Here is a 16,416-nt window from a genome sequence, read left to right on the forward strand (position 1 = left end):
GGGAACAAAGCTAAATTCAGTTTTTAGGAGACATGGAATCTGCCCAGGTATACTCAGAGAGCTAAGAGAAAGTCCCTTTAAGATAAAGCATTCTCATCCAAATATTAGTATAAGAACAAGCATATGACAGATGAAGTTAATAACTGAAACAGGAGAAAACCACCACATCTCTTACAAACAACTGCACATACAATCAGCTAGCGTAGGCAAAAATCCCACTCCAAACCCCCCATATCCTCTCCCTGTATCGCCCTGCACCTCAATACAAGTCAGCAGAGATACTGATTTCTACAAATATATCTTGTTCACTTTGCCATAGGTGCCAGGTGAGAAAAATGAGAAGCCTCCCATTCCCGGTGCCAGCATCTCAGACTGAGACTGGATTAGATGTGATATGGCAGAGAACCCTAGCATGTAGTAGAGCACACAACACAAAGAGAAAACATTGCTGTAGGAAGGCAGATTTTCACAGTTCTATTAGTGCAAATTGCTAAGGAAATATCAGGATGAGATAATCGTTTGATCAAAAGAAGAGAGACGCTAACTTGCCCACTGACTGAGACCATAAATGTTAGTCAGTGGCAGAGCTAGGAACAGCTACATTTTACACATTGGGCTTCAGGGTTTTGTGGATTCTGAATTGTAACAAGACTTACGAAGCCATCCAGTAACAGGATGTATTTTTCAAGTCTGATAACAATTTAGTGCCACATACAGTAGAACGTACAATACAAAAGCCCTGCCTTCATGAGATTTTATTATTTAGTACAGAAACAGAGTTCTATCTGGCTGGTGAACTGGGAACATTTTTTTTCAGTAATACTGCATGAGATAGTTTCAGACTGTCCTATAAACTATACAAGAGAGAAAAAGAGGATGGTCCATTGGTTAAGGTACTAGTCTGGGCCTGGGATATCTGTGTTCAATTCCCTATCCTTCAACAGACATTCTGTATGACCCTGGCAAATAGATTAGTATCTCTGTGACTCAGTTTTCCACCTGTAAATTAGGAATAAGTAATACTTCCCTACCTCGCAGGAGTGTTGTAAGGATAAACATATTGAAGATTGCGATGTGCCCAGGAACTATGGTGATGGTGAGCCATATAAATAGCTTACACAGATACAGAAAACCATGTGAAAAATATGCATTGTGGGCTAACTTAGGTAAGCAGAACATACCCAAGTTAGCCACGGCTTGACAAAATTTAGTCATATTAGTGTGATAAAAAATGTATTATGAGAAATGAGTCATGTTCAGAAAGTTAAACTGTGAGAATTTGTTTAAAGTGTTAACATTTCTAAATTTCTTTTAGTATAAACTTTAGTGAGGTCTTGTACACTACGGTAGCAGGCCATGCATCAAATCGAATTTTAAAAACAATGAAGATGTCTGAAAACCTGGTTTCTTACTATAATGTCAAGGCTATCAGTATCCCAGAATGTAATGCAAAAAAAAAAAAAAATAAAAAAGGCCATACTCTATTTTGCCAGTGGACTAACACATACAAAGCAGGAGATTCAGCTATATCTCAAGGCATATTTACTGTGAAAGATGCAGGTGTGGAATCTTTAACACGGACATCCTTTTCCCAAAATGTTCATTAGTGACTGGGGTTAAATAGATGTCAGCACAAAACACAAAAAGCTTGTCATGAATGACTAAAAAAATCCCTTCACTTTTGGGATGCCTTGCTTTCAATCCCTTGACTCTTGTGATGCCCCCTTTATACATCACAAAGAAGGGGCACAAGTCCAGTTTTTTTTCTTCTTCAGGATGCCTTTGAGTTATATGTTTACAATAAAAGTTAAAGAACTTAAAGTATGAAAACTCTTATTAAATACTTGGAATTGGAAAAAACGACATTTACTTTTGAGCTGGGAGTGAGTACGAAGACCGAGTTCAAGATTTGGGGATTGGGGGTGGTTATGTGTACCTGGAAGACTGTAGAAGTACTGAAATTAGGGGGTTAGAATGAAAATGTTTCTCTCATTGCTATAGATTTGTTTCTTTAGAGTCAATACAAATGTGACAGATCAGAATCTATCTGTATGTATCCATACCAAACTACAAACCAGAGGGTCTGCAGCTTTGGTGGAACTTTAGAAGCATGCAGCAGCTGCTTGGAAGAACTGCTGATAGTTTCAGGGCCTGGGCAACCGGACTGTAGTGTCTCCACTGCCAAGAGCTCTGCCCAGCACAGCAAGAACTCATGGGACCCAAAGTTTGGGTTCACGAGAGCATGGTGAGTGTCCACGATGGGGTGCTTGCCCCAGCTTGTAACAAAAAAATTAAGATAACCCTTCTTAAAGAGAAGCTACCTATTTTGTACAGCACAGCTACATGAAAGAAGAGAAGAGAAAAGATGTAGAAATAATTCATTCTTTTTAACTGTTGAGTATGGGAATGTGGCATTTTACCTTCACCTCTTCCACTTAACACAAAACACAACTAAGGAAACTATGGAAACTGCAGAGATCCCTAGTGAAAAATACGAGACCAATTTCTTTCTTCTCTAATGCTCAGGAAGGCCTTGATTTCTCAAAACACTTGTGTGGCAAACAGCAAGAGAGGCAAGGTCACCACACTTGAGCATCAGCTCATGCTTGTGCCGAATATGGATGCAAGACAGTCCTCTGTACAGGCAGAAAAGAGTAAATAAACAAACTACCCAACAACAAACCTCTTGTGGATCTCCCTGACCCTCAGCAGCATGGGGGGAAAAAAAAGAGGCAAGGCATTACTGCACAACAGGTGTGTCTGAGGACACGAGTTCAAAGGCTCAGCATTCAAATGGAGTACTCAGTGAGACAGTCCCCTCTTTTGATTTCCTTCTGCTAGTGGGCATGCAAGGGGACTCACTTATGCAACCTGCCCTGCTCCATCACTTTTTACCGTGTGCTGACATCAGTAATTCTGCCTCTGCACTACGCAGAGCTGCAGAATGCCCACAATGCAGCAACAATTGTTATGCTCACCATTGTAGACGGAAGATGGGGTGTCCAAACAGCACTGCAAAGTTCTGCTCCACTTTACAGGAGCACTGAAGCCTGAGTGTGTATGGTAGACAAAGCTACAGTCACATCAGGTGGGTCTGAGAACTAAACAAATGCAGTGGCTCACAGGCATGTAGATACTGAGGGAGGAATAATGAGGAGCTGTAACACACAGATGTCCATAACTTGCAGTACTCAAAGGGGATTAGATGCAGATAGTTGCCAGGTCTGTTGATTCTTTCTTCTGCGCTGTACACATTTGGGTTGAGCCTACAGCCTTATACGTTTGGGCTGAACAATCTTTTCAAGAATTTCCCCCTAAACAATTACTCCACAAGGAACCTTTCAATTTAAAAATGATAAATTGTAGAATACATACATTTCTCTTTCCTATGTACTAAGATCTTAGATTCTTAAGTGGAAGGATTTTTTAAAATCCATTTACTTGTCACTTTCTATGCTCTTTAATATAATTCTTTCATTTAGCTTTCAAAAAATCTATTTAGTCCATTTCACTTTTAGGTCTTCATGCTGAATTTTCAGGGTTTTATATTCTAAAAAGGAATATTTACAAGGAATGCTTATTTGTTTCATTAGAACTATTTTAACTAAAGTAAAAAATGTGGAAGCATTTCAGCGGTGTTAGGTTTGCTAAAAGCTTGTAGATTCATAAAAAAATCTATAATTAGAGCCATATTTAAGGCAACACTGTCCCTTATTAAACAGCTCCCAGTATTAAAGGGAAGGATTTCTCACACAGTCAACAAATACTGGTCACAGAAAAAGAATTAAAACGTATCAAAACCAACTGCCATATTGCTTTTATACTGCTGGTATCCCAAGGTTATTTCAACTTTTGGCAAGACTGTTGTTGGCTAGCTTTTGAGTTAGACATGCTAAATAGCATCAGTAGCCATGATGAAATATGGGACTAGAGCGGATTCAAAGTTTTGAAGGATTTTTTTTTTCATTTTGATCAAATAGCCGTTTTTCACCAACAAACTTGTATGAAAATATTTCACTTATGTTTATCAGGATCTGCTGTCCACTAACATGACTTCATATCTTGACTTTCCCCCTCAGAAAAAAGAAACAAGCTCCTACATTCACTCTTCAGGCCAAAAGCTCCCAACTGTTTCAATGAGCAAAGTGAAGTAAAGAGCAGTTGATCAGGGTGCAGGAAGTGCCAGTTCTGTGACATGTTTGTCTTGCCCTGGAACTAGGCGGGGATTGGGCTTTCTGTGTAGGAAGAGGGCAGGGTCAAAAGGACAGCCACTCTCCCTGCCTGCTTTATGATACTCCCCTGGAGAATTTTCAGTCCGATAGGTTGAGATAAACTACCCAATCCTAATGGAAAGCACCTCAGAAACTAAGTCAGTGAAGGATTTTAACTCAGCAGCTGGGAGAATCTAATAAAATACTGAATGAGTCCATTAACTTTTTGGGTTGAGGTTTTGGGCAGGAAAGGCTCTTCATTCACAGGCATGCTCTATTGTCTTTTCACATCTATACAGGGAACCCGTGGTGTGAAACAGACTTACGATGTCTCTAGTGAGCCAGCAACTTCAAGCATTTATCAAGGAGATATGAAAAATTAATACATTTTGTGACAAAGCTCTGTCCTTGTCTCCGTGGGTCCTGCACTTCCCGGTGGATTTTGCTAGCCTCAGAGGCTCACTGTGACCCTCCACGTAGCCCTTCTCTCTCTAGAGGCAAGGGTCACAGCCTACTGAGCCATTTTCATCATAAGCCAGCGAGGGAGGTGAGGAGAAGTTATCCTCCCTTGCACAGTCTCTGTTGTCTCCCAGTCTCAGTGATTCATCAGGAGGGCAAAGGGGGGAGCCCGGGCCCACCCTCTACTTCGGGCTCCAGCCCAGGGACCCTAATAGTATCAGCTATGGTAGCTGACTTTTTAGAAACAGGATGCGTACAATTCCCTGGGCTACTTCTCCACAGCAACCCACACTTCCTCAAGATCCACTTCACCCTTACCTCAGGGCTTCTTTCCTTGTGCCTGATATGGTGTATACTGCTCAGTCTCTCCAACAGCGCAACTTCCTCCTACAGCTCCTGACATGCATGCCCACCTGACTAACTGGGAGGCTTTTAACTAGGTTCAGCCAGCCCATGATTGGCTTCAGGTGTCCCAATCAACCTAGTTGTCCTCCCTGCCTTCTGGAAAGATCTTAATTGACCTGGAGCAGCTGCCATTTGCTTATTCTGGTAACAGGGATTTCTTTAGCCTGTGACTAATATAGCTGACTCCCATTACTTTACTATAGCCATCTGGCCTTGCCCCGTCAAAATTTGCAATGGGAGAAAGAAAGAAAATAGTTTTTATCTTCCCTTCTTTGACTGAACACAGAGAAGATATGGAAACCATAGTAACGAGCTTAGCCTACTGCAAACACCAAAGACCTTGCAGAATACCATACACAGTAAGAATCATGTTTATCCTGTTAGTAATATTACTAATGTTACTAACTGCAGTCCTGCTTTCCGAACACAGTCCTCCGTCCTATAAATGTGACCTACAGTCTTGATTCCCAGAACTATGCCCTTGTGTTTAGCTGTACTAAAATGCATGTTGTTAAGTGAGGACATTTTACAGTAAGTTCTATAGAGGAATATGGATCAAACCTATCTTTATCATTATTTATTGCTTCACCAACTTGTGGGCCATCTGTAAATATTAGCAACACTAATTTTATATTTATTTCCAGATTATTGATAAAGATAATGAATAGAGCTGGGGAAAGAACAGGTCCCTGTGGGAAACCATTAGAAACACCAACATTGGATGATGACTCCCATTTAGGGTTTTGGGGAGGTTTTTTTAGATCTATCAGTTAACCAGTTTTTAAATAAATCCAATATGGGCTGCACTGATTTTTGTATAGTGCTTTTACAAAACAAAAAAAAAAAAAGGAAAAAAAAAAAAACAAGAAACCTCCGGATATTGTGTGGAGCTACATCAAAATGCCTTACAGAATTATATGTGTAGGATGTCAACACGGTTACCTTTGTCAACCAATCTTGTAATCTCAAAGAACACTATCAAGTTTGTTTGACAAGAACTCACAGGTTCTTGATTGGTTGTTCTCTGCACCTTCATATACTTCTTGTAGGAGGAATGTCTCTCTCTCCTTCCCTCTCTAAATGTGTGCCATTTTACCAGTCCTGTAGGAATGTGTGATACACCTACAGGAGGTCTGCATATGACACTTATCAGGTCTAGATGACTGCACTGACTGTCATGGTAGTCACTGGGACACAATAAAGGCGTAAGGGCCGACACAGGTAATCCTTTGGAAGACTGAGGCCAGAGATTCTGCTTTCATGTAAATATTAATATTGACAAAGAATAAGAGACACAGAAGGAAAGTGCAGAATCATTTCTAAAGTTGTTTTTCCAAGGTTTTCCACGCAACTCCAGCAAGCATCTGAAGCCTGGTACCAAAGGCTCCTTCAGATAGTCATTCAGAAAGACTATAAGATACATCCAAAATTATTTTCCATTGTAGCTTGAACTCACCAGAACTGGGTGCGATTAGGAGATGAATGGAGTATATCAGGCCAATAGTGTCTCATGTCTGGCAAGAGATCCTAGAAATTAAAAATATGTATCTACCCTGAAAAGTGACTTCATACTCATCATACATAAATGGATACAATTTCAAAAGATTGCCCAATTACTTAAAGATTCTTGGCTGAAACCCATTATATAAGTGAAAAAAATTATTGCTAGGTGAGTAAGAGGTTTTATGGGCTGATATGGTGAAAATGTATCCTTATGGCTGTTTCAGATGCAAATGTATAATTAGATTTTGAAACACTGTACAAAAATATTTCCTTTCTTGAAATAAGATATGTTTCTGTAACTGTTTAATTAACTGATTAATTTCTGCAACCCTACAGAAATCCTGTAAAATTGTATAGTTCCTGTTTTACTCATCTCCAGACTTTAATCCCCCACCCTGTATTATAAAGCAATGTTTGACTGAAAAACGGACTTTTCCGTTCTTTATGGTTTGAAAGAAGTCAAATTGATCATAGAACTTACTGTTCAGCTCTCCTTAATTTGCATTCTCTGCATCCCAGCTTGCAGATGTACCTCACCTCTGGGAAAGGACAGGCTGCAGCCACCACTGCTTTCAATTCCCTTATTGGTTCCATCAGGGGAACAGCTTTAAGCAACAGATGACGCTCAACAGGAGTCCTACTACTGGATGCTACGTGGAAAATGCACTCCCAGGTGCTGGGCCTCCCAGCAGTACAGAAGTTGCAAGGGGTGCACTAGTTGTACCCTCCCCTCCAGAAAGATTTTTTGCCCCGGGTGGCCCAGAGCCAGTGTTCTGCCAATTTCTACTTGAAAAGACAAGGGAATGACTCAAGCCATGTGTATATACAAAACCAGTGGTGATTTGAGGGAGTTGTTGAACTTCATCGAGACTTAGAATAAGGGAATAAAGCACCTAATGAATGTTGGAATGGGAATTTTTAAAAGCGTAACCATCTCAGATCACAAATTAAATCAGAAGTGATATGCTATGAAGTTATATATATTTGGGATTTGAAAACGTAATTGTGTTCAATCCTGCTCAGAATTAACATTTTAATTTAAATAAACTAAATTACCTTAATTTCAGTCACATTGAAGTGCCATGTTCTATTACATTCGTCTACTTTATCAGGCCTAGGGAAGAAATATACAAATGAAAACAGAATGCCCACTATTAGGTACTGGGTGGAAAAAGTCATGTCACGGAGCTACATTTCAAAGTTACAAGATTATAGCTTTGAAATTTGAGTTTAAAAATCCAAGGCACCCAAGTCAATCTCTACAGCATTTTAACCAACACAAACACATTAAAATTCATTATGTGCTAATTGTGTCTGAACTCTTCTAAGTGCAGAGGACCCTGTTGTGCCTTTCACACCACTTTAGCTATGCATAAAGTTCCTGAGTGGTGTGGAGGACTTTGCCTGGGTCCTCTCCAATGAAGTCAATTCCACCCTAACTGAGTCACTCAACTTATGATTCCCAGACGCACACAAATTCCAGCTGCCTTGGACCCTAGTTGTGATGCTGTTGACAGTTTTATAGAGGATAGGCTACCAATCTGTTGTATGTTTTCTTGCAATCACTTATATTTTTAATGAAAAGTCTCTACATCTTCACAGAGATTCCAGCCAGTTGTTTCCTTTGAGACAGACATGTTTTTCACAAATTTCTATGAGTTTTTTGTAACAGGTTTAGACTCCTGAGGCCACACTCAGTCATGAGACACTAACAAGTGCTCTGAACTCAGAAAAAGAGGAAGCTATACTCCTTTACATTAGCAACTTTGGAAATAGACTTTTAAAAAAGAGCTTATTCTGCGATTTGATTTGCGTGCCTGCACATGATCACCAAGCATGTGAGATCATATGTCAGCAGTGTACTGAACTATACAACTTTGGTCTCTGGCTAGAGCAGGGTTCTTATATTTCAATACGCTACACATTCCTAAGACTCAGTGGAGCATCCACCAGCACAAAAAACTAAACATCCTGGTAAGTCAGAGGTCTGACTTGAACCTGCAAAGGCACAGATTCAGTGATAAATGGGATTTTGCTCTGAAAACTGCCTGTGGAAAACACGATAACTTCTCCCTCCTCAGGTCTGCTCCTTGTATGTATTCAAAGTCAGATCAGCAGACAAAGTATATTTTTTATTATTATTCTTTTTAATTCTGCAGAGCCAACAGAACAAAGAAGAGAGAATGAACTGAAGTCTGTTTTTGGATGCATCATCATCAGTATTGTATACTAAGATCTGACCAGTTGTATCTGCGAAGATTCCTTTGATGGTAACTGGTTGCTGAGGCACCAACAAGAGCATAATTTGAAGACAATGGAATGGGAATACAGAGGGCTTAACTGGACCTGTGGGATTTTTATTATTGGAGAAGGAAAAAACCGATCTTGACTCTCAGTGCCTGATTCTCAACTTGCACCGGTTTTACACTCATGTAAATCCATTGACTTTAGCTGATTTACACAAGTAGACAATTGGGCCTTCAGAACCCAAGTGAATTTGTAGGGCTGATAGAAAACAGCATTTGTACTTGTAAATGAGCACATTTAATAAGGGAATTGTTTGGACACAACAAACATGTAACCCTCAATCCCATGTTTACAAAGTCATTTTTCAGATTAGAAACACACTTCAAAAGTTTCTCATAATTTCCCTTCCATAGGTGGAATGGAAAAGGGGAAAACATATCTTAAATTGATGTGACTTTATTATCAAAATTAGAAGTCATATGTCATGCTCTTAAACCTCTGTGAGCTATGCTACTGAAAATGCCTACATAAAACTATAAGATCAAGCAACTCAAGGAGAAACACACTATAAATTAGGCATGTTAATATGCATACTACTGGGTAAATTTGCAGTGAAAGCAGAAATAAAACTGATAAGACAAATTTTAGAGAAGTTACATTCTGTATCAAGGCTGGTGATGTTTTTAGTTGGATTACAGACCACAGTTTGGAGCTGTTTACAGTTGCTGAAAGTCTGTGTATTAATCCTTATGAAACATAATATGAACATTTTCTTCTTCAAACTCCTGTCTAGAATCAAATAACTAATCCCTGTAATGCCTAAATACTATCATCCCCATTCTACAGATTAAAAAAAAAAAATCATTGAGTTATTTACCCAAAGCTACTGCAGGAGTCAATGCCAGAGATGGGATTAGAGCCCACACTGGCTTCCAGTCCTGTGCTCAAATCACACACCATGGGTGAAACTCTGCTCCTCTGAAGTCAATAGGAGTTTTGCCATAGGATTCTATGGAGCCAGAATTTTGTCCCATGACTCTTTCAGATTTACAATTCCGCAGCAGAGAAGCACAACTGTGTCCTTTTTAATAAGGATATAGACCAGATTCAGTGCTGCTTTAAGTGGTTACAGATCCACTGACCCCAAGTCTAAGAGTCTGATTCTTCTCTCCCTCACACTCATTTTACAGCATTGTCTCTAATGAAGTTATTTCTGATTTACACTGGTGTAAATAGGAGGAGAATCAGGCCCTTACACTTGAAGTCAATGAGGCTGTACCTGCTTACGCCAGCACTGAATTTAGACCAACATGGCATTCTTTTCCAATTTGAAATTAAAAGGATTTGTTTTAAGTTCTTACCATAGTCCATGAATTGTCCAGTACTGGGGAGGATCTTTGCAGTCATTCTCACTCATCTAAAGAAAGCAAAAGTCCATAACATTTATTAAATACATTGCTTAGTCAGAGATCACCTAATCCATTTTGGGTTTAAAAGCATTAGAGCATGCTAAGGGACTTACCACAAACATGCTGAATGAGCAGCACAAATATATGAAAGATCAAGGGCAGATTCTCAGTTAGTGTAAATCAGCATAGCTGCATTCACTTAGATGGACTAAGTCTTATTTAGATCTAATGAGGATCTGGCCTGCAGCTCCCAGCAGTTTCCTATTTAAGAGATCAACAAACCTTTTCATTGAGTTCAGAGTTCCCAAAACAAAGAGATTTTAAACACTGTGAGAAGCCATCAATTGTGTGTTAGTGAAATCAACCAGGGCCAGTTTTAGGGGCAGGCCAGCAGGGCAGTTGCCCTGGGCGCCAACTTCCCGGGGAGCACCACTCCACTGTGCCATTTTTTCCCCCACTCCACTGGTTAGCCAGCTAAGCCACTCTTGGGGGAACGAAAATGTTCTCCGGCCCTGACACCAGCAACAGTTTGTACATGTGTATGAGCAATTCTACTGCTGGTATAAAGAAAATGAGACAATCCAGATTGCTGCAGTATGCAGCACTCTATTGGCTGCAAAATCCAAGTAGACATACAATGATTAAGGGAGAGAACCACACCAGCATTCACAGCCCAAATAATTACCTATGCAAATCATTAACTGCTAAAAAAAGGGCAGAACAGTAGATACAGGAACTTCCGAGGAGCTCAGTAAATATAATATGGGGGCCCAGTCTTGCAAACACTAATCCCACTGATTTCAGTTTAACTACTTGCTTGAGCATGGATTATTACTATTCTATAAGGGTTGGGGTTCCCTGCCTGAAAGGAAGCAAAGCCCTTGATTACATAGGGAGAGCAGAGCACTCTGTGCATAAAATGTTGTTTTTAGTGTAGGTTATATGCTCCTGATCAGTCACTAAACTTGATGCTCAGACTGTCAGACTCGGTGTTATTTTTTTTTGTACTTTCCCCAGTATTCTGCCTGGTGACCACCAAATAGTTTAATGTAAATATTTATTAAAAAACAAAAACTCCCTACTAGCTTCTCTTTTAATCCTTTCTGCCCTAATTAGTGTGATTCACTTTGTCAGAGCAGTAGCTCTGACACTGCAAAAGGACAGAATAAGACCTGTAACCTCACTAATTGTCTAGGCTTCTACAGTCCTATGTCATGCATAAAACAGCATGCTTAATTTTTCACATTTGCTTTCCATGTGTGTCAGTTTCCTTTCTCTCTGATCTTGCCACCTACATAGTCTAGTCACTAGACTGCAATTAAACCCAGTGTCTGTTTTATTCCAGAAGGGAAATTAGACAAACAACATCGCTCCTCAAAGGAGGCAGGCTTTGTGAAATCAAAACACTTCAGATAGCTAAACCAGAAATACAGTCAATTAACAACTATCCAGTAAGTTACATCTTCCCTGGAACACTGTCTTACACCTAAATAGCTCGGACCACTAAGTTTGCTAATCACTTGGGGCCTGCTCCAGCTCCCATCAAAGTAAATGGCAAAACTTCCATTAACTTCAGTGCAAGCTGGATCAAGACCTTGCTTTGAAATTCCTAGAAAGTCAAACATCAAAGGCTGACAGTCCTTCAAATTGAAGTCCTTCTTAGACTGGTATGAACATAGATTAAACTCGCCAAGCTTGAAATTCAATTGGCTTGCACTTTATGTAATCATTTGAAACCTATGCACACTGAGTGCAAGCAAGTGATGAATTCTGATCTGGTAGCATTTTACACCAAACTTTGCAAGGGCGTAAATGGACAAGGTGCAAGGCACCAGAGAATCAGGCCCACCACACGGAACCGGCTGGCACAGTACCTTTTACAGATTTCACTTTCTCTATATTACCCTCCAAATTTCAGAGTAGCAGCCATGTTAGTCTGTATCTGCAAAAAGAACAGGAGTACTTGTGGCACCTTAGAGACTAACAAATTTGTTAGTCTCTAAGGTGCCACAAGTACTCCTGTTCTTCTTCAGATTTGTGGTTCTTTGAGATATTGTAGCTGGTGTGGAAGAAGAGGAGTAATATGGTTTTGAACATTTTGACAACCATTTGGCAATCAGACTGTATAGCACAGTCCAATTTGGTAAGATAAGCCATCTTTCAAATTGTATTAGAAAAAACAGAATGCAGATGCAAGCCACCAGAGGGCCCATTTATCACTTCTTATAATGAAAGGAAGAATGGTGTGTTGGTTAGAGCCCTATCCTTGGGAGACCTGGGTTCATTCCCAGTTCTGCCACATACTTCCTATGTGATCCCAGGCAAGTTATCTCTGTGGATCAGCTCTCTGTCTGTAAAATGAGGATAATAGCACTGCCCTACTTAATAAGGTGTTGTGAGGATACATATATTAAAGACTGTGAGGTGCTCAGAGACCATGGTATTGGAGACCATATAAGTACCTACAATAAATAGATCTAATTTAAATGAAAATCTACTTCATTTATATAGATCCTACAAAAATAAGTTCATCCAGGATAAACACCAAAGCAACCGTGAAAATGGAAACTAGAGGCTGGTTTCTGTAGTTACAATATAAACGGATTGTTTATGGGGACCGTATGGGAAAAGAGCTGTCTTGCTTCAGAATGCGTACCAGACTCTCATGAATATGTAGCACAGGCCACTTGCAAGCAAACATTTGCTGGAAATACTCACAGATGTGTAGAACTATAACACAATTGCTCTGAGGTAACCTGGTTTTAGAACAAGCTTCTTCAGAAGAATACAATATGTTAGTGCTCGGGATAAAATGTATCTATAGTGGGACACGTCTCTTGGGTAATACCAGTACAAACATGAGACTATCCAGTTCAGAGAAGGAACATATTGTAAAGGCAACTGTACAGTTAAATAATTTTGGAAATATGAAAGGCATAACTGACAAAATTGCAGGCCATCAAGCCAACTCATTTTTAGAAACAGCAACGTTTGCACATGACTAACAGAGGAACAAAGGAACAACTTTATTTGGTGTCCATAAGCAAGGGACTTTTTGGTCTAATGACAGATCAAAACAGCAGTGGTTCACCATAATCTCTTTGATTGCTGAACTCTATTTTATTTGATGTGTCTCTTTTCCCTTGTAACCTTTAATATGCAGTCACAACTAAAACCCTGTAGCTAGGAACGTCTTTGGTCACATCATTATTATTGAAAACTGGTTTCATTCTTAAATGAAATGTGTGATGCTGGCAGGCCAGGCGTCAGCTCATGCTAAGGTCCCCATGTCTCAAGTTAACACTGATAAATACATAGCTGGAATCTGTCTGGCTTACTTGGGGGTTAAAATTGATAGAATAATTGGGACACAAATATGGAGGGTAATACATAGAAGAAAGTGAAATTGTTCGAATTACAAGCAAAAGTGTTTAGATTATTGAATGCTTGGGAGTTGCTGCATGCACTAACCTTATTTGTAATATCTGTGTTCCAAACTGTAATGTAATACTATGAGCAGTTGTATTGTGAGCCTCTGTGACTGCATACAGGAGAGGGACATTAATTAATGTGAAGAGATGCTCTTCTACAGAAATTGTTACATCCCTCCTGAAAGAGAAGACCTATTGATATCAGGTGAGCTAGGGTTGGATCTTACAACTGGAAACTCCCTACATCTGGAGTGAGAAAGAGTCAACAACAGTCAACAGGACTAAAGATACTCCTTGTTGTTCTGCTCTCCTCCTCATGAAGATCAGTCATGCAAGTGGACTCCTCCCACCAGCTGAGAGTACATGACAGGAGGGGGATAAAACCCCCAAACTAAAGGAATTAAGGATCTCTATGCTGCTTGGACTCCGCGGGACAAGGTGTTTCTAGGTCTAGGCAAGAGATTCCCCAGATGCTTAGCCCGGGTTAGCCCTGAAGGACAAACAGAGCTTGCTGATTATAGACGTCTATATTACCTTTTGAAACCTAGAACTAACTCATTTGTGTGTCTGGATAGGTCTACACTGCAATTAAAAACCTACCACAATTAATTAATTAACACCACAATTAAACAGCCACTTAGCCTGAGTCAGCGCTGTTTAACTGTGGTGTTAATTAATTAATTAATTGTGGTGGGAGGGTCCCAGAGCCCGGGCTCCAGCCCAAGTCCAAACATCTGCACCACAATTAAACAGCCCCACGAGCCTGAGTCAGCTGGCATGAACCAGCCATGAGTGTATAATTGCAATGTAGACAGAGCCTATATTTGCTTGCTTTATCCTCGTAAATAACTCTCTAGTTTCCTTTCCCTATTTAATAGGACTTCATATAGTTTACAAGTGTTGTCTCTGGTGTGAGATCTAAAGCACAATTGACCTGGGGTAAGTGACTGGTCCATTGGGATTAGGAGTAACCTGATTATTCCTGTGATTCTCAGTGTAAGGGACCATCTATCACAGAGATGGACTCACCTGTGTGGCAAGACAGATGGAGTACCCAAGGGGACTCCATGTTAAGGCTGTAAAAGTATCTGAGGAGTTTGCACTTGGTGCAGTTAGTTGGTAAAATTTATGTTTAAAACTCACAGCCAAATAGGGGTTTGTGCCCTGGTTTTTAGTGGTCTGCCCTGGAGTTGGTGTACGTGGTCTTGCAGCACCACTGTGTCACCAATGCATTCTGTTGAACAGTCCTCCCTGTTTCCTTTCTCCTAGGTGGCTCTCTCATTTGTTCAGTTGCTATGTGTGGTGCAAAACAGATTTAGGCAGAGCTGAGAATCTGGCCTTTATCTTCCTTCCTGTTCTCCCTTTGCTCACCGAGACAGAGACTGAATGACCAAACTTTTACAACAGATTCCCCCTCTCCACAGGCCTCCATATTCCCAATGGACGGCAAGGCAGCTACTGCTACTGTGTGCGAGAATAAGTATCTCCAGAACAGGCAGCACTTAAAACAGAGCCTAATCAACTCCAAGAAAGACAGGCACAGTCATTAAACCTTCCCTCCGCCAGTTCCTTAGCCCACGCTCTCCAGCGGGGGGGGTGGGGGGGGGGGACGACGACGGATGGACACAACTTTTCCTATTCAACTGTTCCCGTTCCCATCTAACAGGGTTCACAATCCCCTAGGATTGAACAGTCCAAGTCTTACCCTCCCCAAAGGTCTCTAACTCCTACAGAATCATAAAGTAGCTCACCACCACTGAAGCCATGATGACAAGTCAAGTGTAACAGCACACCCCTCCTTTAAAGAGTTCTCTAGCATGGCTTTGCATGGCTTTTAAGTAGTTTATAACGTTACCTCTGTATTAGAAATAGCAGTCAAGTGTCACAAGTGACTCAAAGGCTAAGTAATAGGAAATTGACAGAAAAAAATTCACTGCACAAAGTACTACTTTTATGGGAGGTTGATAAATCATTGGAACAATTTATTAAGGGAAGCGGTAAATTCATCATCACTGAGAGTCACTAAATTGAGATTGGATGCCTTTCTAAAAGAGATGGTCTCAGTTCACCCACAAGTTACTGGGCTCAATAATGTTCACTTATGGAGCAGGAAGAACAATTTTCTCCACTGTAGGAATCACTAGGTGAAATTCTAAAGCCTGTGTTATGCAGGAGGTAAGACTAGATGACCCTAATGGTTCCTTCTGGCCTTACTCTATTAACAGAAAACCTAAACATACAATGTCCAATCTAGCCAAGTCAGAGAAAAGACTTACTCAAAAGTTACCATACACAATAAAGTAATAGCTTCAAATGTACATCTAAGGTATGTATGCTCTCTATTTCTAGCATGAACACTCTACTCAAGGAATTTCAAAGTGATCATGAAGCAGATTTCATTTTAATTTACTAAAGAAAGAGTTACAGTTTTCTGAATATCTTTTCTGTACACACAAACAATCATAGCCGGTAGGAATAAAGACGAACATCATCTGCACACCAAGCAAGAGTTCAACCTCCTGGAGACAGCTTTGCATATAAGCAAAGCGGCTGACTGACTGACAGACACACCCACCCACTCCACCCCGTCACGAAATATATCCTAATAATAATAAGCATTTGCATAGAGTATTTTATCATCAAAGCACTTTACAAACATGAATGATGGAATCTGTGTTGTAATCTCTTGTATCCATTTTTTTAAAAGTCATTAGAGTAGTTTATTAATCATTTTGAAAAAAGAAGGCACAA

General features: G+C 40.2%; 1 protein-coding gene across 2 annotated transcripts in view; it reads right to left on the reverse strand.

The window, feature by feature from the left end:
* The window catches only part of RNASET2 (ribonuclease T2), a 51,219-nt gene that overhangs the window by 6,355 nt on the left and 28,448 nt on the right, over positions 1–16,416 (reverse strand). For both annotated transcript variants that reach the window (XM_077813327.1, XM_077813328.1), the window contains exons 4-6: positions 10,187–10,242; positions 7,635–7,692; positions 6,532–6,602 (exon numbers count right to left, since the gene is read on the reverse strand). In XM_077813327.1, coding sequence (XP_077669453.1) covers positions 6,532–6,602; positions 7,635–7,692; positions 10,187–10,242 — 185 coding nt within the window. The remainder of the gene's footprint in view (positions 1–6,531; positions 6,603–7,634; positions 7,693–10,186; positions 10,243–16,416) is intronic.

This window comes from Eretmochelys imbricata, chromosome 3 (genome assembly GCF_965152235.1).
Source record: "Eretmochelys imbricata isolate rEreImb1 chromosome 3, rEreImb1.hap1, whole genome shotgun sequence".
In the NCBI taxonomy this organism is placed as follows: Eukaryota; Metazoa; Chordata; order Testudines; family Cheloniidae; genus Eretmochelys; species Eretmochelys imbricata.